General features: G+C 29.2%; 7 protein-coding genes across 7 annotated transcripts; 4 read left to right on the plus strand and 3 right to left on the minus strand.

Moving 5' to 3' along the window:
* The first annotated feature begins 4,247 nt into the window (after positions 1–4,247).
* On the plus strand, positions 4,248–10,848 carry LOC113382457. Its single transcript, XM_026620811.1, has 9 exons — positions 4,248–4,511; positions 6,016–6,245; positions 7,793–7,863; positions 8,065–8,309; positions 9,547–9,664; positions 9,730–9,894; positions 10,016–10,206; positions 10,320–10,599; positions 10,715–10,848. The coding sequence occupies exons 1-9, from the start codon at positions 4,248–4,250 to the stop codon at positions 10,846–10,848; spliced, it is 1,698 nt and encodes a 565-aa protein (XP_026476596.1).
* Positions 10,849–11,062: 214 nt separating this feature from the next.
* On the minus strand, positions 11,063–12,377 carry LOC113371241 (probable 18S rRNA (guanine-N(7))-methyltransferase). Its single transcript, XM_026611879.1, has 6 exons — positions 12,277–12,377; positions 12,134–12,171; positions 11,836–12,014; positions 11,606–11,774; positions 11,436–11,544; positions 11,063–11,368 (listed from the first exon to the last, which is right to left on the minus strand). The coding sequence occupies exons 1-6, from the start codon at positions 12,313–12,315 to the stop codon at positions 11,063–11,065; spliced, it is 840 nt and encodes a 279-aa protein (XP_026467664.1). The 5' UTR covers positions 12,316–12,377.
* Positions 12,378–12,492: 115 nt separating this feature from the next.
* LOC113371260 (DNA-directed RNA polymerase I subunit RPA12-like) lies at positions 12,493–13,298 on the plus strand. Its single transcript, XM_026611898.1, has 3 exons — positions 12,493–12,701; positions 12,781–13,012; positions 13,174–13,298. The coding sequence occupies exons 1-3, from the start codon at positions 12,584–12,586 to the stop codon at positions 13,196–13,198; spliced, it is 375 nt and encodes a 124-aa protein (XP_026467683.1). The 5' UTR covers positions 12,493–12,583; the 3' UTR covers positions 13,199–13,298.
* Positions 13,299–14,181: 883 nt separating this feature from the next.
* Positions 14,182–23,327, plus strand: LOC113371249. Its single transcript, XM_026611887.1, has 3 exons — positions 14,182–14,418; positions 14,481–15,031; positions 23,225–23,327. Exons 1-2 carry the CDS (start codon positions 14,265–14,267, stop codon positions 15,023–15,025), a joined length of 699 nt encoding a protein of 232 aa, XP_026467672.1. The 5' UTR covers positions 14,182–14,264; the 3' UTR covers positions 15,026–15,031; positions 23,225–23,327.
* On the minus strand, positions 15,251–16,601 carry LOC113382468 (odorant receptor 49b-like). The gene is made up of 5 exons (XM_026620819.1): positions 16,435–16,601; positions 16,059–16,158; positions 15,879–15,983; positions 15,366–15,518; positions 15,251–15,304 (listed from the first exon to the last, which is right to left on the minus strand). The coding sequence occupies exons 1-5, from the start codon at positions 16,599–16,601 to the stop codon at positions 15,251–15,253; spliced, it is 579 nt and encodes a 192-aa protein (XP_026476604.1).
* LOC113382476 (odorant receptor Or2-like) lies at positions 18,276–19,629 on the minus strand. Its single transcript, XM_026620826.1, has 6 exons — positions 19,625–19,629; positions 18,950–19,264; positions 18,789–18,888; positions 18,615–18,719; positions 18,400–18,552; positions 18,276–18,329 (listed from the first exon to the last, which is right to left on the minus strand). Exons 1-6 carry the CDS (start codon positions 19,627–19,629, stop codon positions 18,276–18,278), a joined length of 732 nt encoding a protein of 243 aa, XP_026476611.1.
* Positions 22,936–25,082, plus strand: LOC113382487 (acidic mammalian chitinase-like). Its single transcript, XM_026620835.1, has 10 exons — positions 22,936–22,999; positions 23,225–23,395; positions 23,526–23,626; positions 23,704–23,835; positions 23,916–24,043; positions 24,130–24,256; positions 24,358–24,543; positions 24,616–24,738; positions 24,815–24,955; positions 25,026–25,082. The coding sequence occupies exons 1-10, from the start codon at positions 22,936–22,938 to the stop codon at positions 25,080–25,082; spliced, it is 1,230 nt and encodes a 409-aa protein (XP_026476620.1).
* The last annotated feature ends 706 nt before the right edge of the window (positions 25,083–25,788 follow it).

Below are 25,788 nucleotides of genomic sequence, written 5' to 3' on the forward strand. Positions count from 1 at the left end.
TATAATAAATTATGAGATGACGTTATTATTGATATTTTATCAAATAGTGTCAAGTACAACGATTACTCAAGAAATTGACCCTACCCACAATTATAACACTGAAATACAATAATGTCATTATTTGCTTGAAAACGAGATTTATTTACATATAAATTCTACGACGACAACTTTCTTATATAATTCCTAAAATCGAAGCAGTAAAGTGCGTATTTCGCTTGCGTCAGAAGATTGCGAGAGACTTGAATTTAAATTAAAGTTTACAAAGCATTCAAAATTATGGGCTGCTCTATAATTTTTTCAAATGATAAGAGAATTTAATCGAACATTCATGATTTTTTAATGAGCAACTATTCACATGCATTTCATTATATTTTATTTCATTTAAACTTTAATAAATTAAAATAGAAATTAATCTATACAAATTAATCTATATTAATGTTTAAACTAACAATAAGCGGATTTAAAAAAAAATAAGATTATACTATTAGGCCACTTATTAAGTGCGGATTTTGTCTTTGAAAAATCAAAGATATTTTTTTAAGAAAATTTATGATGAAAATGCATTGTCCATTTTCAAAAAAATTCTAGTTTTTATATAAAACTGAAATATGAACAATTTGTCAATATCATTATATTTTTTTTTTAATTTGTGAAGATCGAAACGGAAAGTCATATGGTTTAAGATCAGAACTACATGGTGGATGTAATAATGAAATAAATCACCACTTCAATTTGCCAATTCAGATCCCACTTTTCAACTTTATTGTTTAGTTCTATTAGTTTAATGTAGACATCAGAAATGATTGTTTGATCAATTATTGATCGTATTATTGATAAGTTCAAAGTAGATGATTTCTTTTTGATCAACTTCAACTGGACGACATGAGCGTTTTACATCTTTGAGCGAAAAATCACCAGAAAGAAATTTGGCAAACCAATTTCGATACTTGTAAGCTTAAGATAAGAAGCCTTTTTACCTTTGCAGAAATAAAAAAGCAAAATAAGACTAAAATTTGATTTGATTTGCCATCTTTCAACGAACCCCAAACGAATTAAAAAAAAAATTCTTCATTGCAAGAATATAAATAATTATATTTTTGCATTATTTCTTTATATCAGAATATTAAGTAGAATCTTTTTCTTTTAATTTATACTTGTTTAAATTGTGAACTTGCATAAATAAAAATATTTTTTAATGCGGCTCTTACGTACTGTCAATATCTCCGAAATTAGAAATTGCTTCATAAATATTAAATAAATTTTGATTATAACATTCATAATATCAATTTTTCAAAAGGTGTTAGAAATATGCATATTTATGCTATATGATTCATAATTATCAAATCAATTTAGCAATAATATTTTCCATATAAACAAGTCAAGTGTTATTGTTCGTAATGATTCACTATTAATTTATTCAATATCTTCATTTTACAAAATTTACAGATTTAAGATTTATGATCAGTCTATGCTAATACAACGGCGAACAGCCTTCATACGCAACGCCAAGGACGCCAGTTCAATCCCCGATAAGCACACACTATTTGAGAAACTAGAATATATATATATATATATATATATATATATATATATATATATATATATATGCAAAAAATACCGGTATACGGATATGCTGAAAAATTAAACAAATACTTCCATCAAATGTATATTTGATTTAGATGACTTGCGGCACTTGTCACAGAGGAACCGGCAAGTATCAGAATTATACGCATGTGCGTTTGTCATAAATATTCATTTTACCAGATTTGCACAGAGTCGAAATTTGGATTTATTATTATTAGGTAGTTTGACACATTAAAAATTATTTAAAATAAATAAAAATGAGTAGATTATCATTGCCGTACTCAACTTGGTATCCTCCACTCTATTTCCCGATGTTGTAATAATTTTTGTTATATGGCGAAACTTATGATCTGGGTATGTCGGACTCAATAAAAAAACCAACCAAACCAATAATTCTTAAGGTGGCTTATTTGGACCCTCAGGGGTCCACGTAAGCGAAAAGAAATGTCGGGGTCTACGAAATGAAGATGGATCGGTGGTGGATCGCAATACATCATAATAATGTCATATGAATATTTATAAATGTTCCTAGCAAGTACAAAAATATTGTATATTTTTAATGATTTATTTATTTAAAAAAATCAATATCGTGTAAATACAGGGTCGAGAGCTCAAGGGAGTCACAACACGAGGGAGTTTTACCCTCGGAAACTACATAATATCAATTATTAATTGTAAATAAAAATTATTAAATTATTTTTTGTAATTGGTGCGAATGCTCATATGTTTATATTTATCATTGATTGAATATTTTTTATATCTCTTTATTAATTTATTTTTAATCTTTTACAGAATAGAACTAAGTAAACGCAATATTTTTAGGTCAGGCTGACCAAGATATTAGAAAGAATTGAACTCTATACTCCTGCGATTCTCTTAATTATAAGAATTCGGCTAGAGAGTTTAGTTAAAAAGATCGGTTAAAAACAGAACGATCTGTATCTAATATGAAATTACACAATCGATTGTACATGTTCTAACTTTGTCACATATCGATTATATTCTATTTGCAGGACTAAAGGTAATGCATGGAATATTTGTTAAATTTCTGAATGAATATTTGATGAATGTCATTGTAGCATTCGCGTCACGATATTTTTAATATTTGATATATTTGCTTAGTTGCGCGATTATAGTTCAGAATCTGAATCTAAATTATATCATTATATTACCTGATTTTCAGATATCATATTGATATGATTTATGATTACATAATTTTATTAAATGTTCAGTTTTTGATTTTACTTTTTGTTACATATATAATTGTTAACTATTTTTTCTCGACGTTATCATAATCTATAATCTTAATGATTCAGTATGTGTAAGATTGTTGCAATATTTTTATGCAAAATCATTTATGTTTTCTTTAACATATTTTTTCGCATTACTTTAAGTTGCGTTAAGCTACATGCTCTGTGATTTTTAAATGTGAGAACGCAATAATTGTAAGGAGTAAAAAAATATAGACAAACTTAAAAATCATAAAGGAAATGTTCAGTAATTACTAACTTAAGTTAACATGATGTATAATTAATTAGATGGATAATTGTTTGTACATTGCAGTTTTTTTATTTTTTATAGAAAGCAACTTTATGTGGGAATATAAAATAGATTTTTTGTATTACACATTCATCGGTTCTACTCTGGTACATAGCTTATTGTAAAATCATTAGTATAGCATTCAGAAATCTTCTAGTGCTTCGTCGTCTTGTAATCTATCACTGTTTGTGAATTCGCATATTAATAGAGTACACTAGTTCTTTACATACTAATTAGATTAAAATATAAATACTTTCAATAAGTTTTGTTTCTGCTTCTCGTGATCGCTCGATGTTCAAAAGATTAAGATTTATGTTTCAGATCTATTCTGAGAATTGCATGATTTTTTTTCTTTTCTTTTTATATATTTGCAATTATTTCATCTTAAAACATCTGCCATTTTTGGTAGTACTTAGAATGTCTCAATCGGATTCCAATCCATTGATTGAGCATTCGGGTGCGAATGATGTTCAATTAAATAAAAATATATTGCTATAATCTTATGATTGGGCTCGCCCGTAGGTAAGCGGTTAAGAGCGACGGGGCCTGAATCAGAGGTCCCGGGTTCGATACCCACTTCAGGGGTATCGTTGTCAGGCAGCAGTGACAACGATTTTCACTTGGAAATATAGATAGCAATATGTTTCCAAGTGAAAATAGCTCTTGCCCGGCATTGCTGCACCAATAAAAAGTCAGCCCTATTAGATTAATTCTAATAACAAAAATCATCAAATATAGAAGTTTCAGCCCAACAGCTCATAGGACGTAAGGTTCTGATTGCTGTTGAAAATATAATAAAAAATAAAAAAAAAACTTATGGTTATGTCTCTCCTACCTTGTGGTGGCGTGGCGTTCAGGTTAGTTCTGGTTTATCATCGACTATGATAACATAAATAAAAACAAATAAAATCGACTAATAATGATTGAAGTTGCCTATGTATGTTGCGCTCAAATGCGCGCGCATTCCTGTTATTTCTTCCACCTCGGCAAATATCGATCGGAACTCCGGTATCGTGGAGCATGCGATAGCATGGCCGCGCCGTGGATTCGAAGAAAACAAATCCGTTGACTTTTCACCGAAGTGCATTTTGACTTCAGATGTAACGAAAAACATCGCAATAAATATGTCGTCGGAGAAAACGGAGAAAATCTTATCAAGTGTTTTTTGGGGATTCTTCATCGTTGTCAACCTGTTGACACAGGCTACGTCAAGTTCTTCAGTTTGCACGGGAGCTTTCGATGTGCATACGGATAAAATAATAAGGACGGAAGAATCCACGGCTATGGGGGCTCAATTTGTCGATGAAACCGAGCTGTCGACAAGGGAGCAATGCTTGGAACTCTGTTGTGAAACAACTCGGTGTGATGTTTTTGTTTACGAAGAGAAGGTAAGAATAGACTATCATATTCATATTTATACCAAAATTTAGATAAGATATAATTTAGTACATTAATAAAAGGTGAACCACTGTGGTTTTCCTTTTAAAGTTCTATGTTATTTGTCAAACTAATTACTCAATGTCTTTCTATTTAGATTTGTAATTTATAGGAAAAAAAATCATTAATATTTTTCCCATAGAATTTTTTAATTAATAGGCGAGAAAATTTTCACTCTTTTCAATTAAACATTATGAAAAATTGCAAAAATTGATTGTACATTTTGTACTTTTTTATTCAACACTATTATTAACTGTATATAGCCATTCCCCATAAATCATCAATACCTAAGCGATCAGAAAGTGATTTTTTTGTGCAAATATTTTGGAAGTAGGGTAGAGCGGAGCTAGTTGAGCATAGGGGCAAGTTGAGCAATCGAAATATCTCGAAAACTATTCACCGTCCGTTTAGGCATTATATGGCGGAAAGATAGAGGTTTGGGAGAAATAAACATCTTGGGAGTGAGGCTCACTGGCGTTTTGTTTATTTTGAGACCAAAAAGTAAAAAAAGTCATTCATCACGAGTTTTCGGCTGGTTTAGTCAAATGTTATTTATTTTTAATCAGGTAAATGTTATTCTTTCATATAATTATAGTACTTTTAATATGCACAGAGATTCTGAGTATAATTCTCACGGTTTTTTTTATAAACTCACTTTTATTTTGAAATTCCGAGTTGGGTTTAGTTGAGCATAGTTGCTAAACTTGTTCTGTCATTAAGACAATTACCATTAACTTCCAGAAATTAATTATTATTTTTAAGATTTAAGCTAAGTCTATAAGTAATAATATAAAGAAATAATGATTTTAAACAAAAATACTGAATATAATGGTAAAATAATTCCTAAGATACGATATTGTTTTGTTGATTCTACTTTTCGTTAATTATTCAAAGCAAATTGCTATAAGTTTTGTTTTCTCTGTCAATAAAGACTATAAATATAGAACTGGTTATTAAAAACTTATTTTATTTCATCATTAATCGACATTGAACCTATGATTTCATTATACTTTTTTAGTGCTCAACTTGCCCCACCTATGGGGCATATTGAGCATACTTGACATTTTGCATTTAAACAGCTGTAGCTTTTAAATTTTACTTATTACCAAAAAATAGTATTAACACTTTTGTTAAGCGATAAACAACAAATCCATTAAGCCGTATAGCAATTTATTGATACTTTTCATTGAGGAGCTACATCCATTAAAGTGAAAATTTGCTCCACTAGCCCCGCTCTATCCTACATAAATCCGTCACCCAAAATTGGAAGAATATATTTTTCTTAAACATTTACTTCATTTACAAATCTCTCTATTATCCAAATTGTCAAATTCAATGATAACTGAGAACTTTTCCTCAATCTTAGAAATTTGGCGCCCTGATGGGCACCGGCCCCGACTGTCCCTACTGTAATCCACCGCAGCAAGCGATGCAATACGTCTCTTTTATTTCCAGAATCCTGGTTCATGTTATATGTTCCACTGTGGACCCCCAGACGATTTCAGATGTAAATTTTCACGACACGCCAACTACAGCAGCGCAGTATTAACGACTCCACGACAACAACTCAAACAGGAAGTACAAAGGCAACTTATGGCGGAAGCTGCACAACAAGCCAGTCAACGTCATATGTCACAACACGAACAGGAGTTGGCTAATCTTAGGTCTAGAATAGCATCAGTAAGGTAAATATAAGGTTGAAGTTATTTATTTTCATTTAGAGATGGGCTTATCATATCCGAAGCCGGATCGGTTAGGAGTTGACTCCACTTTAGAGAGGAGTTATATCCACTTAACAACTCCACAACTCCGGCAACTTTGAAACATAATACTTGGCACAAATGTGTTCTATAGTATTTTGTTAACATATCTAAGGATTTATTATGACTTTGGAAATAGTTTACGAATAGTTCAAACATTTTTGTTCATTTTATTATAATAAGTACTATTTAATGCATTTCAGTATGCATACAAATCTCAAATTGACAAAAAACTTGGGAATCAAAATCAATTTTGTAATTATTTTTGAAGAGAAAATATAGAGTTCTTTGAATATGTTTGTGTTTATATGAAAATAATGCAGTAAACCTTATATATGAAATAAGAACCAATCTTTGTTTATAAGATTTTTCACAAAATAATAATACCTCATATTTGTTTAATATTTCCTTTTCGAGAATTAATTATACATCAGGTAGTTTGATTAGCATACTATTACTTTTATACAATTATAAAGTAATAATTGTGTAAAAGTTATAATCAAATACTAAATATTTTTAGCTGATTGTATACCATTGAAAGAGCTCATGTACGGACAAACATTATTGTGTACAGAATATAGAATACAAAATAGCATTATTTTGAGACATCATACACCTGGAAAGTCCTAAAACTGGCTGTGAGACGAGAAAATAACCACATCTTTCGACCCAAATCTTTGTATTAGTAAAAAATCTCAAGCAAATATCTGCACATATTAACAGATTTAGTACCAGTTTAGGGAAATCGGACATCCTGTGAAACAACTCCACTCGGATTCACTCCGAGAGAGGAGTTGTATCGGAGTGAAAACTCCGAAGTGAGTTACGCATCTCTATTTTCATTGATATTTATTATCTTCCAGAAGAAGGAGTGTATTTTTTCGACAAGAAAGTAAGATTTGGTAATTTTGTTTTTTCAACGATTCAAGTCTTTGAGACCAATAATGGAAAAACTATGTGTGTGTGTTCCTGCACCAAAAACCTAAAAGCTATTTTATGTGGTTCAATAAGGACTCGTTGGTTAGTTTTTCGAGATATAATCTCTTCAGAGATCTCAATCTCAGAAAAGTCCAAATATTTTTGTAAACAACGATTTAGTGAATAGTTATAGCGTCAATCAACATTCTTAAATATTGCAGGCCCCTGAAAAGTGTTATGATTACAAAAATTTATTAAAATCTGAAATAATAGGCCTCGTCAAAATTTCAAAATTGTGTCGTTAAATATACTCTTGTATTGAATTTGTCGTATTGTAAAAGGCACAACAACTATTAATACGATTATAACACTAATTTACCCAAATCATAATGTTGTTCACTTATTCATTAATTTGTTACATATACCACTTTTACAAAGTTTTAATTTATAGAACTATAAAATAAAGTTTTTGTCAACTACTCTACTATACATATATTTATGAAAAGTAGCAAAATAATTTCTTATAAATTTATAAGAATACATTTAAATTCTAGTGAAAATCGACACGTGACTTCAAAGGCACCGATCGAAGAAAAAATCAACATTTCAACCACTGCACCATCAAGTAAGTACAAAACAAAAAGGTCCTCTTTCAACTTTACTATTGCCAGAACAGTCTAAAATTTAATAAATGATGATTATTACAATAGTTGGTAGTCATAGGATATTTATCTTTAAGCGCTTTTTGTACACCATGTTTTGCCCGATTTGTAAATTTGTAACAGTTGATTGGTATCGAAATATACGTCATAATTATATTTCTCAGAACCAATTCCCGCTGCAAAAAATGCAGCTCAACACTGCAGCGAATACCAATTTTCATGCCATTCGGGTGAATGCATAGCCGTGTATAACGCATGCGACGGCATTCCGCAATGCATCGACGGAAGCGACGAAGCCGCCGAACTGCGGTGTCCGCCTTTGCCTACTCCGATTCCACAGAATAGCGCACCGGTCCAGAGCCAACCCACTTTGCCGAAACCCATCTTACCAATCGTGCCATATGACAAGGTAATAATTAGCGAATGCAATACCGATGGAAACTTTCAATACCGGTATTTCGGTAATTTTTCATTTTAAAACCGGAATATCGGTAAATTACCGGTATTTTTTTAATCTTCAACAAACGTAAACAAAATTGAAAGTTACTAGTACAAATCTAAAAAAATCTATAAACAAATACAACCATATTCAACTAAACAATAAAAACAATAAAATAAACTAATAAGTTTATTTTTTTAATTAATAATTTAACAAAACTATATCCAATTTAATTAATTCATTATCACTATCGAGTATATTGAGTACTTTTCACCAAAAACAAACTTATGTGTAAGAAAGACCAAAAACTCATAAAAGATCATATTACATTATTATAATAAACGGTATTGTCTGAATCCGATGTGTTAAATTAGCATAATCTCCAATATTAAAAAAAAATTCTACACTAATTTAAGATTGGATACTTTGTCAAGATAAATAATAAGTTACTATGATTGTTGAATATTGTTATGAAAAACAATGTGATGCTTCTGTAGTATTTTCAAACTTAAAAACGTTTTCGAAAAATATTTTATAATTGTAATATGTAAGCAAAAATATTTAGTAATTATCATAATTATTATGTATAAAGAAAAAAATAAAGATTATACAGAGGTGATCTGTATGATATAAAATATTTTGGCGCAAATATCACTTAAAAAACCATTACATTTTTACATAAGATGAAACAAACATTATCTATCACTCCAATTCTTTTGTTGTAACACGATATGAAGCCCTTAGTAAAGCAATAAATATTAAGTTTAATGACGAGTTGAGATAATATTTGACATTTGTTTATCCTATAGAATCACTTGAAGATATAGCTGTTTATGCGATTATGGAATTTAAAGATAAATTTGTTCCGAGAAATTTAAACTTTAGTGTATTATGTATCAAATAGCGCTTATGTAAAGATATTTTTGGGGTAAATACCGGTAAAAATACCGCCAAAAAATCGGGCGGTTTACCGATAATTCGGTATACCGGTATACCGGTATTGCATTCCCTAGCTAATAATAAACTCAAATAGTATCAAATGAATGTTTCATAAGTTGTACGACGTCGAATATAAATTGCAATAATTCTTAAGGTTGTGATAGGAAAATATGACAAATATGGTTATAATAAATAACTTTAATAGTAATTTTAACGATAAATTATTATTTCGATAATTTTTCATAAATTAGCAATATGATATTTCCAGCCCCTAAGTAATGTATACAACCAAGGAGAATCTAATATCGCTGTCGTAAGTGATTTACAAGAAGGACATGTTGCGCACTCGAATTGGATACCTCATTCATCAAACGATCATCCATACGGTATAAATAATAAAAGTATTTATAAATATCTTAAATTTATATTATGATTACTCTTTTATCCTCAGATATTGATGGTAGAGCCTTTAATCATCAGAATAGTTTTCAGTCGATAGCTTCCCAGTATGTGGACCCTCAAACAGACAAAGTTCGGCAAAATCTCGCTTACAGAGAACCTTCCGAGGTTTATCGAAATCATCCTGGCGGAGGTGGAGTGGATGTGTGGCAACTAGGTGATTTTTTTAAATGACATATAAAACTTAATAAAGTTAAATTATTGTTTATAAATTTTAATATATGTATGATTTTATTAAGCATTTTATTTATTATAACTTTTAATTTTTTTGATTTTAGAGCATTTGCAACAAAAACAAGTAGGACAACAGAACCCATGGTTAGCTAACAGACAACAGTCTATCCTTATTCCCACTCTAAATGACCTGCCGAAACAAAACCAACCACCACAATGGCATCAAGAGTGGATCCAGCAAAATGGACAGGTGCCTATACCACTGGATGTAACTGCACATATAACTGGTAAAAAGGTAAATCCTTATAGTTCTTACATGTGTTTCTTTTTTAGTTGGGTTGTGTATGCTATATGTGGATTCACATAGTATATAATACAATTATAAATATTTTTAAATTCATATTTAAGGAACCACATTTAATTGCTAGTCCAGATAGATCTGAAGCCAAAACAACAGAATCAAAGCATATGCCACATAAACATGAAGAAAATAAGGAAGAATATGTAGATATAGAAGAACAACAAAAACAACCCAAAAAAGTCGAAAGCATACATAAAATTACGCCAGCTTCTCATGACCATGAAGATTCTGATAAGAAGGGTTCCAATCCAGAGCAATCACCATGGGCTGATGAGCTAGGTGGTGAAGCAGAAAGACCTGGAGGAGCAGTATTATCATTGACTTTAGGTAAGAAAATGCGCAAACTTATTGAATTTATAAATAAAATTAATTACAAAGGTATTAGAGTCAATCAATAAATGCACTTATATAAATATCTGATTATTGTTAATGATAATTTTAGGTGTATGTATAACTGCTGCATTAGCTGTTCTAATTGGTTGTAGACTTAGATTAGTCAAAAGAAGAGTTCGAAGACATGGAAAATCAGCACATGCTCATGATCCAGATTATCTTGTTAATGGGATGTATTTATAAAATCCCAAAAAGCCTATGTAAGAATTGTTAAGAGTACTGTATCATTTTATATTCTAAATTATTTTAATTTGTTGATCTAGTAAATAAAATTATTAATTAACACTATACCATATCATTTTCAACAATTTATTACAGAACTTTTTTACATTTATTTTAATGTATTATGATTCTTTATAATACAATATATACATAAATTTTATATATTATCGAATTTCTAAAATCTACCACTCCTTTTCCTTCCTGTATATTTTGAATCCATTCGTGTTGGTTTACCTTGTCTACGTCTCCTTTCCTTTTTTTCTAAGATCCATTCTCTTGACTTTTTCACTGGTTTACCTCTCATTTTGCGTAATTGTTCTTGTTTTCTTCTAGCATAAGATACACAATTAGAATCACCATTTTCTTCGGTTCCTAATGCTTGTGGCATAGACATTGAACCGCCAGTCATGAGCACTAAAAAGTATTTTTTTGCTTTTGAAGAATTTGGGTAATCTACTAATAAACCGCCATAGAAACCAGCCTGTAGTGCAATAGAAATTATATATTAGTGATTTTATCAAATTTTAATTTAATGAAGAAATAATTACTTTCATGGCCTGTGTTGTCAATAATTCAACTTGATTTGCATTTTCAGGATAAAATTGAAATACAGCCCTAGCCTGCCTTGTTAAACATGCATATAGAGATTCAAAAAATCTGCAAAACATTATAATTAGTATCTACTTCAGTAAAAATCTACTTCAATTTGAAGTATTACTTTTTGAGCCTTTGTGCAGGATTATGACTTTTATGGTCTGCATTACATAGCCACTGAAGAGCAGATATTGAAACAGCACCATCAAAAGATCCTGCTCTAAATGGACATCCTTGCCCCATGTCAGAAAGCAAAACATCACCACATTCCAATTCACGCTCTACAGCAATATCTATAAAAGAAATCATTTTCAAACTTTCAACTACAAAGATTTTAAAGAAAAAGAATCCTACCTAACATAGCAGGTGCAATATCCATTCCTACCCAAATGTGGCCTTGCTCTTCAAGTACTTCTCCAGATAATCCAGATCCACAACCTATGTCTAATAATAAGCATGGTTCATCATCGGGCAATGTCAATAATTCTATAGCTCGCTCTGACATTTGAGTCTGAATTTCAATAATTCTGGAACTATTAAAAGAATTATTATTATAATAATTATAAATCAGTAAAAATATAGCAATTAACTATGTCAAGTGAGAAAGGGATAGAGAGTATGAAAATATATTGACACTATTCCTAGGACTTACTTTTGTGTATATTTCTTTGCCTCTTCTTCATTGTAGTACTGTAAGTAAAAATATAAATATTATAATGACACAAATCAATCATTTTATGCTAAATTTTAAATTAAATAAAATTTTCAAGCAAATGAGAACTCAATTATACTTACTACTTCTGGAGGTGCCAAATGTTCTGGACGTTTAGACATATTTATTCATATAATAAATAAGATAATAAATTATTAATAATTTTATTTAATTAAGTTTTAAACAAATATTAAATGTTTACTATTAAATGTCAAAACAACGTGCTTTTCAATATTTTTAGGTTAAGAAGAGTACCAACATAAAAAAATATTGACAGCTGGCACGTGCTAAGCTTCTATACAGATAGTTTTAGGTTATGTGTACTAATAAAACATAAATATATTTATTATTTATTGTATGGAATGGTTTAAAGAAATTTAACTGTTCAAAATGAATAATTTTGAAACCACTCCTGGGTTTTGCTCCGACTGTGGATCTATATTACCTTTATTGAAAAATTCTGGGAAAGTGACTTGTTATTTATGCAATCGGCAATATGGTTTAGAAGGCTAGTATTTCAATAAATAATGCTTTAAAATGTTTTGTCAAAATAATGATAGTTATGGTTTGTACTTGTCAAATTTTAGCTTTTGGTAATATGGAACTTTTCATGAATATCGAATTTAATTCATCTGATACTTACACTGGTTCAAAATCAAAAAAAGAGAGAAAAGCAAAAATTACTGAAAAAGAATCAGAAGGTCCTGTCATAGAAAGACGATGTCCAAAATGTGGCAATGATAAAATGTCTTATGCAACCTTACAGTTACGGTCAGCAGACGAGGGTCAAACTGTATTTTATACATGCACTAATTGCAAGTAAGTATAATTTTTATACAAAATATTATGTTTTGCTTATTACTTCATATATAACTGATTGTTTAATTTTTAAATATAATTGTGATATTATTAGATCAGATTACTTACAGTCAAAATAATTTTATTTTTTACATATTTTCAATTGAATCTTTTTGTTCCAGATATAAAGAAACTGAAAATTCTTAAACGACTGATAGGCAATTTATGGTTTTGAGGAATACTTAGATTTATGAGCGTCAGATATAGATAATACTTAACTTGTTAAGCTAATTGTTTGATAAAATTCATTGATTTTAGTAATAAAAAAAACATAAACTTGGATGGTATTGTATGCTATATGTACTTCGCGTCATCTCACTTTATTGAATTAAAATTTTAAATAATGTTGTTTATATTATCAATAAGAATCTGTTATCTCTTTTTTATTATTTTTCTTGTTGGTTTTCTTGTCTTGGCTTGATGTAGTTGCTGCCAATTTTTTATTTTATCAAGCGTTCTTTATTGTATTTATATTTTGATTTTTAAAGATTATTAACTCAATTTAATTTCATATTGTAAAATCATATAAATCTAAAATATCTAAATTTATATTATATGTTAAAATAATTTATGTGATAGAAAGGTTCATTTAAATAAGGTGATAAGAAAAAAATGTATATATTTTTGAGAAATATTTCAGTGATTAGTTAAATTTAATGTCGCCTTTAATTAAATTTAACGTCGCCAAAGTTACAGATATTAAATATTGATTATTAAATAAATGTGCTGACCATAGTCGGTATGCATATGCATACTACCTTAATGCAATATGAGAATATAATTAGTGGTCTTATGCGAATATTTTTTATACCGGAATGCTAAAATTAAAAGACTGGTTGAAAAACAGGTTCTCATATTTGTTTTGGTTCGGTTCGACTAAGGGTGAAGTTAAAAAAACTGCAAAGATGAGAATTTTCAAGCAATGCACATTTCAGATGAAATTCTGTTCTGTTTTTTGTAAATACCGTGGAGTATGGAAACCGTGTACCTCCGTGGGTGCCGTGTAAAGCGAGGGTCTACTTTACTCATAATTTCAAATTTGTTATTAATTTCGTTGAAAGGTTGGCAACCTTATATTTAACGTGCGCCCTCGGCCTAACAGTAAACACGTGAAGATGTCTGTCGTTAGTTTTGACAGTTGTGTTATAACCTATACTCACCTATACGTTTCTATAAACTCTGAATATTATTATTACAATTACAAGGATTATACATGGCTGAAGCGAACGTTGTTGAGTTGAAGGAAAAAATAATTGATTTCGTTTCAAAACATGAGTGTATATATGATAGGTATCATATGCACTATAGAAATAGATTTATAAATGATCCTTTATGGAACAAAATATCTTCTGAATTGAATATTAGTAGTAAGTACCACAATTATTAAATAACAATTGACAAAATTCTAACAAGTTTTCTTAAATTTAAGCCATGGCTGCAAGACAATACTGGAGAACTCTGAGAAGGGGTTACATCAATTACAGGAGAGCTCGAAAACAGAACTTACATATAGGAAAATATCCGTGGGCTGCTCATTTATCATTTCTAGATAAGACTTTAGATAGCATAGAACAGTTTAATGATTGTGCCAAAAAGCAAATATATTCAGATGTAGTTGATTCCTTAATAACATCGTCCCAAACAGAACAAATCACACATACTACAAAACCTAGTTCCAAGCCAAATATAAATCACTCCAATACTTTTGATGAAATGTCAGATTTTTTCAAAGGAGTTGAATTGAATCATGAAGAAGTTATGAATAAACTTAGGAATAGTAACACACAAAAATTAGATAGTGTTGATTATTTATTTCTTAGTTATGCTCAAACTTTCAAGCAATTTTCCTTGGAAAGACAAGCTACTCTCAAAGTAGATCTCGCTACATTATTTTCAGAAGCAGAATTATATGAAATAGATGAATCTAATAATGATTTGGAACTAGATGATCAGTTTGAAGTCATAGAAAATTAGACTCAGGTAATTAAGTAAGCTAAATTCTTTTTTTAAAATAGTTTAAATTAAGATTATTATTAGAACTTTTTAATTTATTTTCTCCTGGTATTTCTTTTTATTTAACTATATAAATGTAATTTGTAAATAATTATTCAAATGTTTTAGACAACAATGAATACAAAATAAATTTAGATATTTATAAATCATTTGTTCCATATTTTCTACTTACAGTAAAATAATAAATTATTTATCAACTTGTCGCATCACTGTAAATGCACTGTAAGCACCTCTTAATATCTGAAAAATATTTTAATGAAAACATACGTTCATAAAATAATTAGAATATCATGGGACATACTGTAATAAATGCTCGAAGATTCATTGGGTAAAAGCCGGCTTGAAAAACAAGTGGCTTCAGGCTTCGGGCCATTAGCAGACGCAATGCATTCTTAATTCTTTTGCTGCTATTTATCCATGGGGATTCAAATGCAGCTTGACACATATTAAGACTCTAGAATTAAATTTAATAAATAGAAATTTATACTTTAAATATTTGATTGATATACTTAACTACAGACATTAATTAAGAAAGTTGAAAGCAGTAACACAAATTAATCATTATTAATAATAATTATTAATTTTCATATTAATAAATAACATAATTAGAAAAAAGTTGAGTTGTGCTTTGGAAAAAATTGAATAGTACTTCATGAGCAGAGTAAATTTACATTGAAGGTGTTTGAAAACAAATCAGTTACTGGAATTTTACAAATTGTGTGGTTTCCAATATTGTTATTATATTTATTTTTTAAAATTATGAGGAATGTACTTAATAATAACTATTAGTAAGGTTTTTATTTTAATACTTTACCTCTATTGATAGTTCATTAGAATGCCAATAATACATTAGTAATATAGTGCAAGCACTTCCGATGTATCCACAAATTATAACGAGTTCAAAACCATCTGAAGGAACCTAAATAATAAATAAACATACAAGAATTAAATCATTAGTTCAGTACGTAAAAAAAAACTATGTATGTTTTCTTACTGATGATAACTGGAACAGTTGCAGACAGATCAGAGCAGAGAACATTAAAAAATCTAAAGCCATTGGCATTGCAAGCACGTTGCTTAAATCTTCAACATACCTGAATTAAAATTGAAAATACATATGAAAATGGATAAAATTGATTTTATACTATACTAAAGAAAAATAATAAATTTAAATTTGGTAGGTTTTTAATGTCCTTAGACTACTCGAGACGTTGTGCGTTTTTTATGGTATGAATACATTAAGGAAATCAACATGCTTTTACAGAAGATATTTCTTATAATTATATTTATGATAAATGGGAATTAGAACTGTTTTTATAGAAATATGTTTTAAATAAATGCTAAAGTAACATAACAGACATCGTACATACTTTATTATTATTAAGTGATCTTTCACACAATGTACCACAAATCTATACATCTCTTCTTCAGAAATATCTTTATATTTTTCAACTTCTTCCTTTGTTTCTGCCTCATATTTTGATCTTTCAACAAATTCTTGTGGATTTTTCAGCCTGTATTGCAATATGCGAATCATTGCACACGGGTATATCAGAAGGCAAGCCAAAAGTGTGTTCCAAAATGAATCGAACATAATTTCTAAATAAGCTATCACTTGGTAGAATAAATAAGTCGCAATTGTATGCTCATGTGTTTTGTATGGCAACCAGGAATCTATCGCTAAAGGGTGGATTTCCTCACCGGGTCTGAAAAATATCGGTTATATTTAAGAAACTATAAATCATATTAGTTGTAAGTGGCGTTTCGCCTCGATGCAAGTCACATGAACTTGCCGATATAAGTAAATAATCGACTTTATCAATATAAATCGAGATTTAGTTGAATTTTCCAAATATTTTGTCGAAAATGAAGTTTTTTTGCCTGAAAACTAATTATTGCGATTTCTATTTGATATCTTCAGACTGGTTTAAAATATCTGCATTGTATTAATTATACAACTCTAATACACGCTTAGAACATATACGGCGGTGTACGTCCTGAAAGTGCGGTCTATTATTACAAACTTCAATTAATTAATTTTTAATTCAACAATTTTTTTTAGGACTATGATATTTTAGATGTTAGTGATGCACACACGGCATCAAATAACCGACAATAACCGCTGAAATTGTTACACAAATAAAAATAAACGTTTGTATCGTAAATTTGGATTTATATAATTCAAAAAATTATATTCACCTATGGTTTGGATTAATTAAATGACAAAAATGAAATAAATTACTTACACTGCTGCTATGATGAAGGTGTAGAAAATATAGGCGGAAAATATGAAGAGAGTTATAGTCGTAAACACAAAAATTGTTGCAGTAACTTTATAAGAATGCCAGACATATTTATTTAATATCTTATTCACTTCATCGTTTCCACTTTTTTCAATTCTTTTCATGGATTCATGCATATCCGTCATGAGTCTAAAATACACTTTATTGTGCCAAATAAAAGTGGCCCCTTTTGCAACAAGGGTTGTGTTTAATACTGCCGTGCCGCAATTTAAAGAAATTAAATTCACGTCTTTTATATTGAAGAAAACAAACATATATTGGGTAATATTAAAAATGAAAAGATAAAAAACACTAAAAATTCCTTTGCAATATTCATAACGCAAGTATCTTTGATCATCAAAGTATACAAGACCAATCTGATTTAGTGCCATCAGATTGAACTTTAGCATACGGTTTTTTCGAATATCGTGATCCATTTTAATTTCATACAAATTACAATTATGTTCAAAGTTCAAAATATTTTCGAATAGTTTGAAGTATATATTTCTCGATTTTCTGTAAGTGAAGTAGTACGAGAAACTAAATCACGAGAATTTGGTGCAAGGAATTTGGTTGGGTGAAAGTATATATCATAAAAAATTCAAAAACGTGTCAAAGACTATTTTACGTGTCCAATTAAATTTTTATGTACAATCAACAAAGATACAAATTACTATGGTTAAAAATGCTTTGTTGTGAATATTGTATTTCTTTTTGTATCTATATAACAGCTAATTATCGTATAATGTTTATTATTTAGGCCTATTCACAGTTTCTTAAATTGTAATGTAAGGATACATATCTATGAAATCTTACTATTATTTTTCTTTTTTATAAATTATTGAAATCTGTTATCAGCACCTTCTTTGATTTCATCTTTTTAGGTATCAGTAACATTGAATTAATTAATTAATCTTTAACAATTATTACTATTTATCAAATTGACGCATGACTGTGAATGCACTGTAAGCCGCTCGCAATATCTATAAAATTTGATTATGAATTAATTACTTAGGCTATTTAAAATAAATGGATAAAATGTAAAAAATATACCATTATGAATGCACTCAGATTCATAGGATAAAATCCAGCACGAAAAACGAGTGGTTTTTGGCATCTAACCATAATTAATCGCAATGCATCTTTTACTCGTTTGCTGGTATTTACCCATGAAGATTCATAAGCTGCCTGACACAAATTAGTACTCTGAAACATTGCATTTTATTTTATAAATTATGTTAATATCTTCTACTTCTGAAATATTTTACCTCTAACGAAATTTCATTCGAATGCCAATAATACATCAATAAAATTGTACACGAGCTTGCAATGTACCCGTAAACAACAATAAGTTCTATTGCACCAGTTGGAACCTGGAAATGTTATAATGTTATACAAACAATTATTAGTGAAATTCAATGACATCGACAGAAGAAACTAACTGATGACAGTTGGAATAGTTGAGAACAGATCAAAACTGTGAACACAATAAAATCTAATGCCATTGGAATTACTAATATATCTCTCAAGTCGTTCACAAATCTGAAAAAAAAAGGATTTAGAGAATATCAATCACCGAATTTCTAGGCATCATTGTACATACTCGATAATAAGCAAATGATCCTTGACGCAGTTTAAAACATATTTGTACAAAGCTGGTTCTGGTATGCCATCATCTTGCTCTCCTGGTTTTTTAATAGCTACGAATTCTTCCGGATGACTTAATTTATAATTAAGAATACGAAGAGCAGCACATGCAAAAATTAAAATCGCTGCGAGTAAAGTATTCCAAAAAGAATCAAACATTATAACTAAATAAACAATCCACTGCACCATCAAATAAGCTATGACGTTATGTTCATCAGATCTGAATGGGAACCAGGAATCTATCGCCAATGGGTGGATAGTCACACCAGGTCTAAAATTTGAAAATAATAAATCAATGAAATTATGAAGAGTATATAATAAATAAAATATGAATATGTATAAATTACACTGATTCCACCAGAAATGTGTAGAAAAGATATGCAGAAAATATTATCAGGGATATCGTGGTGAAAACGAAGATTGCAACAGCTACTTCATAACAATGGAATACGTGTTTATCAAGAATTCGCTTTAATTGATCATGTTTACTATTTTCTACAAATTTCATTGCATTATGCATATCTGTCATCAATTTGAAATACTTTTTATTATGCCATATAAAAGTAGCGCCTTTCACAATCAGAGAAGAATAAAGCAAAGACGTAGCTAGATTCAAAGAAATCAAACTCACGTCATGGATATTTATGAAGACAAACATGTATTCGGTTATATTGAAAATAACAAATGAAAATACGCAAAAGACACCTTTCCAATATTCAAATTTAGGAAATCTTTGGTCATCGAAATATACCAAACCGATTTGATTCAGTGCCATAATGTTGAACTTAAGAAGACGATTTTTGCGAATGTCTCGATCCATATTGATGAAATTGGCTAAAATTCTTATAAATGGGACAAGATTTCTTTCTGCAAACGTGTGCTACTATTTTTTAAGTGTTGCACATTATTTATATTATAGCAAAATAAAAATAATATTCATAGCATTATAACAAAATTTTATTCCATAATGTTCTTGAATATGTTATTCAATATCATTTAGATGTAGCAATTTAATTTAAAAATAAAACACCATAATTTGAAAAAAAAATACGTAGAAGGTAAATTTTAATCGCGTTCTTATCTTTTTTCTTGTTTATTCAAAATTTACAGCTTTATTAAAAGATAGGCTCAAGTATAACTCGAATAACGATGAGTTGACTTTAAGAACTAACGCAGCGGTTTTGGTTAATCCATTAAAAGAAATACCATTTATAATCTGGTTTTGAGAAGCTTCTAAAGCCAGGCCATAAAAAATTAAAGCAATCAAAATATTTCCATAGAAGGGTTCAATTAAGCATGATTACGCTAAACGATACAAACGCTGCAATTTGCATATCTGAAAAGGTATTACAGGATATATTTTTATAACATGTAACAATTAAATTAAGCAATTAGCTCTTCATTTCTTGATATGTTTTATTTTTGTAAAAATCTTCATAGAAAATATTTTTTTTAGTAAGAAATGTTAATCCTAACTATCATAGACTAAATTACTTAAACATTAATTACGCCAAAATATTCGTTTGTGGCTTATCGCACTTTTAATTATTTTTGATGACGACATATGGCAAACATATAAAAATTTCATTATCGCACATGCTTAAAAATATTTATTTAAATAATGCAGAACGTAATATCTTGTAAAAATTCGTATTACGTATCTAATTTAAATATTATATCAGTATTGATCAAATTTTTATTTCGGTTAAAAGTAAACAAAATGTCGTGTTTGCGAATTTTGATCATGTCAGATGACTAATTAATAAATTAATAATGATGTATTTTACATATACATATATAGAACAATGCATTCCAATAAGAAAATAAAATTTCAATTTTGAAAATACACTCAAAGTAATACATTTTATCTTCTTCAATACTATTATTTACTGAACTACAGTAATCACTTACAGTAATTCACTTTATTTATAAATGAGATTTTTTTTTAATTTATTCCTAACAAAACTATTCTAATTAGATACTTATACCATCTCTTACTCCTATAAGATATTCTTATTAAGAACTACAATAAGAAATATGAGAAGAATATAAGATATCAACTGATATTTAAAATAGCATAAATAGTCTTTTTGTTAGAAATGAGTGATACATTTTTTATTTATTAAACTAATCTTTGGCAGAAGGAAATGATATTTATTTCGAAATATATATTATTTTCATTACGCAAAATAAATAATTTTTATAAATTTATATATATATATATATATATATATATAAATATATATATTAAAATATTATAAATGTATATATTATAATTTTGTCTAAAATACATATAAGCCCTATTGTTTCGCTTTACCCTATCAATTTATGGATTGATCAATTTATCACAGAAATTAGAAAAATGAAAACAATATAAAGATTTAATAAGCGTCTTGTGTCTTTAAACAATTAATTGCTAGATGTAGTAAAATAATTACAGTCTTTCAATTTCAACCCTTTTCTTTTAATGACATAATTGCATACTATTTTTTGTAATAGAAGAATATGAAACATCCTCGATAGTTACTTATAAAAAAAATGCTGTTTTAATTATTGAAGACCTTTTTATATGGGTTATATGACTACATATTGTGCCATAGAAAATAAACAATATCCATGAATAGTTATTGCAGTTCAAAATATTATTAAATAGTTTTTAACTTCCCAATAAATAATGTTACCCGAAACTTCAAAGATACTTAAGTCTAGCTGTTGTTTTATAATATTTCAAATTGAAATATATAGGTTGATTATTTTATAATAATAATAGTAAATAGTAATTGCTGTTTAAACAACCTGCTCAATTATTACCTCTGAAACCATTAATGAGTTTTTGAAATCAGTTCAGAACGAATTCTGGGATCTATGTAAAATTCGGGTACCTTTCTGTTATCTGTTAGATCTGTTATTATATGACAATCATACTTTTATGTTAATTAATTGTATAATTGTTTTATCTATAGTAATTGTACAAATTTAAATATGTATACTATACAATACAATATATAATACAAAACAATACATTATAATACAATATGTATGTATACTATACTATACAATTGTAATCGATTCAACGTAACAAGAATACTTACTTATACAAGAACTTTCAGTATTCTGAAGTATCTTTCAAAAGTCAGTTTTTGAATACTGAAAATTCTTGTTACGTTGAATCGAGATAGGTGTTTTTTATTAAATTAATAAGGAAAATTGTTCACCTTGAATTAAAAATACTTATAGAAAGCATTCAAAAACCAGTTTAATCGGTTACACTTATGTCAATATTTTATGTACTTATTTGAACAGATCATGTCATAACCAAAATAACATTATGGTAGCCATGTACATATTAAATACATATTTTTCCAAATTCTTATAATAATTCACAAAAGCTCAATAAAATAAGAATCCTATTAAAGATAAAATACCTAAAAACTGTATTTTTAATATTTTAAGGAACGAATGAATTTAAATTTAATTATTTAAATTGTGCATATAATTGATCATTATTACTATAGATTAAGCTTTTCAACCGCATCTCCATTTTCATATACTTTTTCTTTTGAAATTCGATCTTTATAGATATGTTATATAATAAGTATATGATATATTATTCTTTTTTACATCATTCTATGATTACAGTGAATATTACAAGGATCAGAAAGTACAAATCAATTAATAATCAAAAAACATTTTTTTGTTTAATCATTATTTACTTAAGGTTACTAAATTTTGCAAGCATTGTTCTTTATCGCAAATTTTGTTAATGAAAAAAATAAATTATAAAAAGTATATTGACATGTAGATAAATTCTTATCAATTTGTATTATTTGCTTGATTCACGTTTTGCAAATAATGAAATTTATATAAAAGACGGTAAATTTGAATTTCTTCAGCAGTAGATTAAGTAGCAATTGCTGCCAATTTACACCGCAATTTTTAACCATGAAAGTTTTTGTAGGAGTCCTTGCAGCTTTAACTGTTTTGGCTACAGCCAATGCATCCACTGGTGAGATTTTGATAAAAAAAAACTAAGTGAAAATAAGTTTCTGATTACCTATAATCTATTAACCTATAAAAAATATTGTTCTATTTTTTATACCGATTTATTTATTTATTGCTTTTAGTGATACAAATTAAATTTTTTGACTATAAAGTGTAATAAATTGTTCAAATTTAAATATTCAAACTGAAGTTTATTTTTATTCAGTGATGGTTTTATTTTTTTTTTCAGATAAAGTCGTATGTTACTTTGGAAGCTGGGCCAACTACAGACCAGGAAATGGAAAATTTTTTGTTGACGACATTGATCCATTTTTATGCACCCACGTTATTTACACTTTTGTAGGATTATCAGCTGATGGAAGTGTTCGCATTTTAGATCCAAATAATGAAATCAACAACGGTAAGATCAATGAAAATTAAATTGTAATGAATATGTGATTCTAATACGATTAACACAAAAGTTTTTTTTTCAAGTATTATATTTTTATATAACGCTTACACAGTTTTTCGTACGTTTTTTGCAATTGCAGGAGGGTTGCGTAAACTAAAAGAATTGAAAAATATTAACCCGAAAGTCCAAATTTCTGTAGCAATTGGAGGTTGGAATGAAGGATCAGCTACTTACTCCAATGTGAGTATATAAAATGATTAATTGCTATATTTTTGAAACCTGTTGAATATTTGACACCTATTTATAACTATTTACAGGTTGCTGCTAACGATGCTCTTCGTGCCAATCTAGTCAACAGCATAGTTGCCTTCACAAAAGAACATGGACTAGATGGTTTTGATATTGATTGGGAATATCCTGCCCAAAGAGGAGGTGCAATAGCTGATAAGGTGATAAACACATTTTAGAAAAAAATATTGCATAATTTATGAATTACCTTATTAAACTTTGATCGTGTTTTTGTTTCTAGGCTAACTATATCAAGTTATTAAAAGAATTGCGTGCCAGATTTGATGCCGAAGGGTGGTTCTTATCAGCCGCTGTTGCTGCCCCAGAATCCTACATCGCATCCTCATATGATGTACCTCAAATGTCTAAGTAATATTACTATAGTGCCTAATACACAGTCATAATACAATTAGCTTCTTAATCATCATTGATTAATTTTAAACCTTCATTTGCAGATACTTAGATTTCATCAACATTATGGCCTATGATATGCACGGTCCTTGGGACGGCCGTACTGGACAAAACGCACCTCTGCTTCCTTCATCCAAAGATATCTCTTTTGATAATAGACAACTTAATGTTGTAAGTATTTTTTCTGAAAATCATTATTCCGATTTGTATATTTTTTTCTTCAAATGTTTCAAAATTGTATATTCATTATTAACTGGTTTACCAATATTTAGCAAGCCGCCATTCAAGGATGGATCAATGCTGGTGCAATCAAGAGCAAAATAGTTTTGGGTGTTCCATTATACGGAAAGACGTTCACACTTTCCAACCCTTCTGATAATGGTCTCTATGCAAAATCTACAACTGCTGGACAGGCTGGTCCTTTCACTCAAGAAAGTGGCATGCTTGGCTACAACGAAGTAAATTAAATATTTTAATTACCATTTTAATCAATAAATTAATTGTTTAAGACCTAGTTATTTTTTCCATAGATTTGCCAATATGAAAATTCTCCTGAATGGACCATCATCTGGGATGATGAGCAAAAAGTACCATATATGCACAAAGACAACCAATGGATTAGCTACGATAATCCTGAATCAATTGCATTGAAGGTGAAGCAAAACTAACGCATTAAAATTAGAACTATAAATTTTAAAGCAATATTTTAATATCTGTTTCATTTTTCAGGCTCAATTCGCTAAAGAAACTGGACTGGGTGGAGTTATGGTTTGGAGCATTGAAACCGATGATTTCCGTGGATTGTGCGAAGGCGGAAAATATCCACTTCTAACATCTATCAACTCCGTCGTTTTCGGTGGAAAAGCACCCGTAAGTGCACAATGAGACATATTTTACACTAACAGAAAAATATTATACTGATTATTCTATATGATTTTAGGAAATTGGAAAACCAGTTGCTACTGTTCCATCTAAACAAGCTCTGCCGCTGATTTAATCCCTTCTCCAAGTGTTCCAGTTATTAAAGAACCAACCGGTCCTTTTGCTTGCACCCAGACTGGGACTGTCCCAATGTGCATATGGTGCATATTTCAAATTTTCGTCGATGATATCGGAACACCGATCAACCGATTTGAATAATCCGATTTGTATTGATAAGATGTGCTGATTAGTTTTTGGCGAAGACAGGTCTAGCCGTTTCGAAGATACGGAGCAAAAAAGTGCAAAAAATGGTAGGTTCTGAGAGAACAAATCGGCCGAATTAAATTATTCAAAAAGCCATTCGATTCGTATTGATGTGGAGACAACTGATTAGTTTTTGGTATAGGCAGGTCCAGCCGTTTAGTAGATACAGAGCAAAAAGTGCAAAAAATCCGATTAGATCCTAGACTTGCGTTGCGTGTGATTACTATATTCTTTCGTTTTGTGATAAGAAAGTCACAACTGATCGGGTTCGAATCCCACGTCTGTAATATTTTTTTAAATTTTTTTAATACTTTTCATGTTTGTATAGTTCTTCTTTTTTTATTGGCCTCGCTTACTCGAGCACCTACATAATTCTATAATTTCTAATGAAAATTCTAGTTTTTATAATATTTATTCATAGGCATTTTTGTTGACTGATTATTTTTATTTCTCGAATGTTCAATTACGGTAGGGGAAGTTCCAGCAATTTGCCCTAAGATACGCATGCGCCCCATGCG

The sequence above is a fragment of the Ctenocephalides felis genome, unplaced genomic scaffold (assembly GCF_003426905.1).
Source record: "Ctenocephalides felis isolate EL2017-DRISC unplaced genomic scaffold, ASM342690v1 CF-g0.4_SCAFFOLD_00845, whole genome shotgun sequence".
NCBI lineage: Eukaryota > Metazoa > Arthropoda > Insecta > Siphonaptera > Pulicidae > Ctenocephalides > Ctenocephalides felis.

Bases quoted from the DNA above. Each gene is read 5' to 3' on its own strand.
- LOC113382457 (XM_026620811.1), top strand. From the start codon at position 4,248: ATGTCGTCGGAGAAAACGGAGAAAATCTTATCAAGTGTTTTTTGGGGA. The intron at 8,310-9,546 runs GTAATAATTAGC...TGATATTTCCAG, and splicing joins CAATCGTGCCATATGACAAG to CCCCTAAGTAATGTATACAA. The intron at 10,600-10,714 runs GTAAGAAAATGC...TGATAATTTTAG, and splicing joins AGTATTATCATTGACTTTAG to GTGTATGTATAACTGCTGCA.
- LOC113371241 (XM_026611879.1), bottom strand. From the start codon at position 12,315: ATGTCTAAACGTCCAGAACATTTGGCACCTCCAGAAGTA. The intron at 12,172-12,276 runs GTAAGTATAATT...TTTTACTTACAG, and splicing joins ATTTGGCACCTCCAGAAGTA to TACTACAATGAAGAAGAGGC. The intron at 11,775-11,835 runs GTAGGATTCTTT...TTTCTTTTATAG, and splicing joins TATTGCACCTGCTATGTTAG to ATATTGCTGTAGAGCGTGAA.
- LOC113371260 (XM_026611898.1), top strand. From the start codon at position 12,584: ATGAATAATTTTGAAACCACTCCTGGGTTTTGCTCCGACTGTGGATCT. The intron at 12,702-12,780 runs GCTAGTATTTCA...GTCAAATTTTAG, and splicing joins TCGGCAATATGGTTTAGAAG to CTTTTGGTAATATGGAACTT. The intron at 13,013-13,173 runs GTAAGTATAATT...TTTTTGTTCCAG, and splicing joins TATACATGCACTAATTGCAA to ATATAAAGAAACTGAAAATT.
- LOC113371249 (XM_026611887.1), top strand. From the start codon at position 14,265: ATGGCTGAAGCGAACGTTGTTGAGTTGAAGGAAAAAATAATTGATTTC. The intron at 14,419-14,480 runs GTAAGTACCACA...CTTAAATTTAAG, and splicing joins TTCTGAATTGAATATTAGTA to CCATGGCTGCAAGACAATAC.
- LOC113382468 (XM_026620819.1), bottom strand. From the start codon at position 16,601: ATGATTCGCATATTGCAATACAGGCTGAAAAATCCACAAGAATTTGTT. The intron at 15,519-15,878 runs GTAAAGTATTAA...ATTTAATTCTAG, and splicing joins CTAATGAACTATCAATAGAG to AGTCTTAATATGTGTCAAGC. The intron at 15,305-15,365 runs GTATGTCCCATG...AATATTTTTCAG, and splicing joins ATCTTCGAGCATTTATTACA to ATATTAAGAGGTGCTTACAG.
- LOC113382476 (XM_026620826.1), bottom strand. The intron at 18,720-18,788 runs GTTAGTTTCTTC...TAACATTTCCAG, and splicing joins AACTATTCCAACTGTCATCA to GTTCCAACTGGTGCAATAGA. The intron at 18,330-18,399 runs GTATATTTTTTA...CAAATTTTATAG, and splicing joins ATCTGAGTGCATTCATAATG to ATATTGCGAGCGGCTTACAG.
- LOC113382487 (XM_026620835.1), top strand. From the start codon at position 22,936: ATGAAAGTTTTTGTAGGAGTCCTTGCAGCTTTAACTGTTTTGGCTACA. The intron at 23,627-23,703 runs GTGAGTATATAA...AACTATTTACAG, and splicing joins GATCAGCTACTTACTCCAAT to GTTGCTGCTAACGATGCTCT. The intron at 24,044-24,129 runs GTAATATTACTA...CTTCATTTGCAG, and splicing joins GATGTACCTCAAATGTCTAA to ATACTTAGATTTCATCAACA.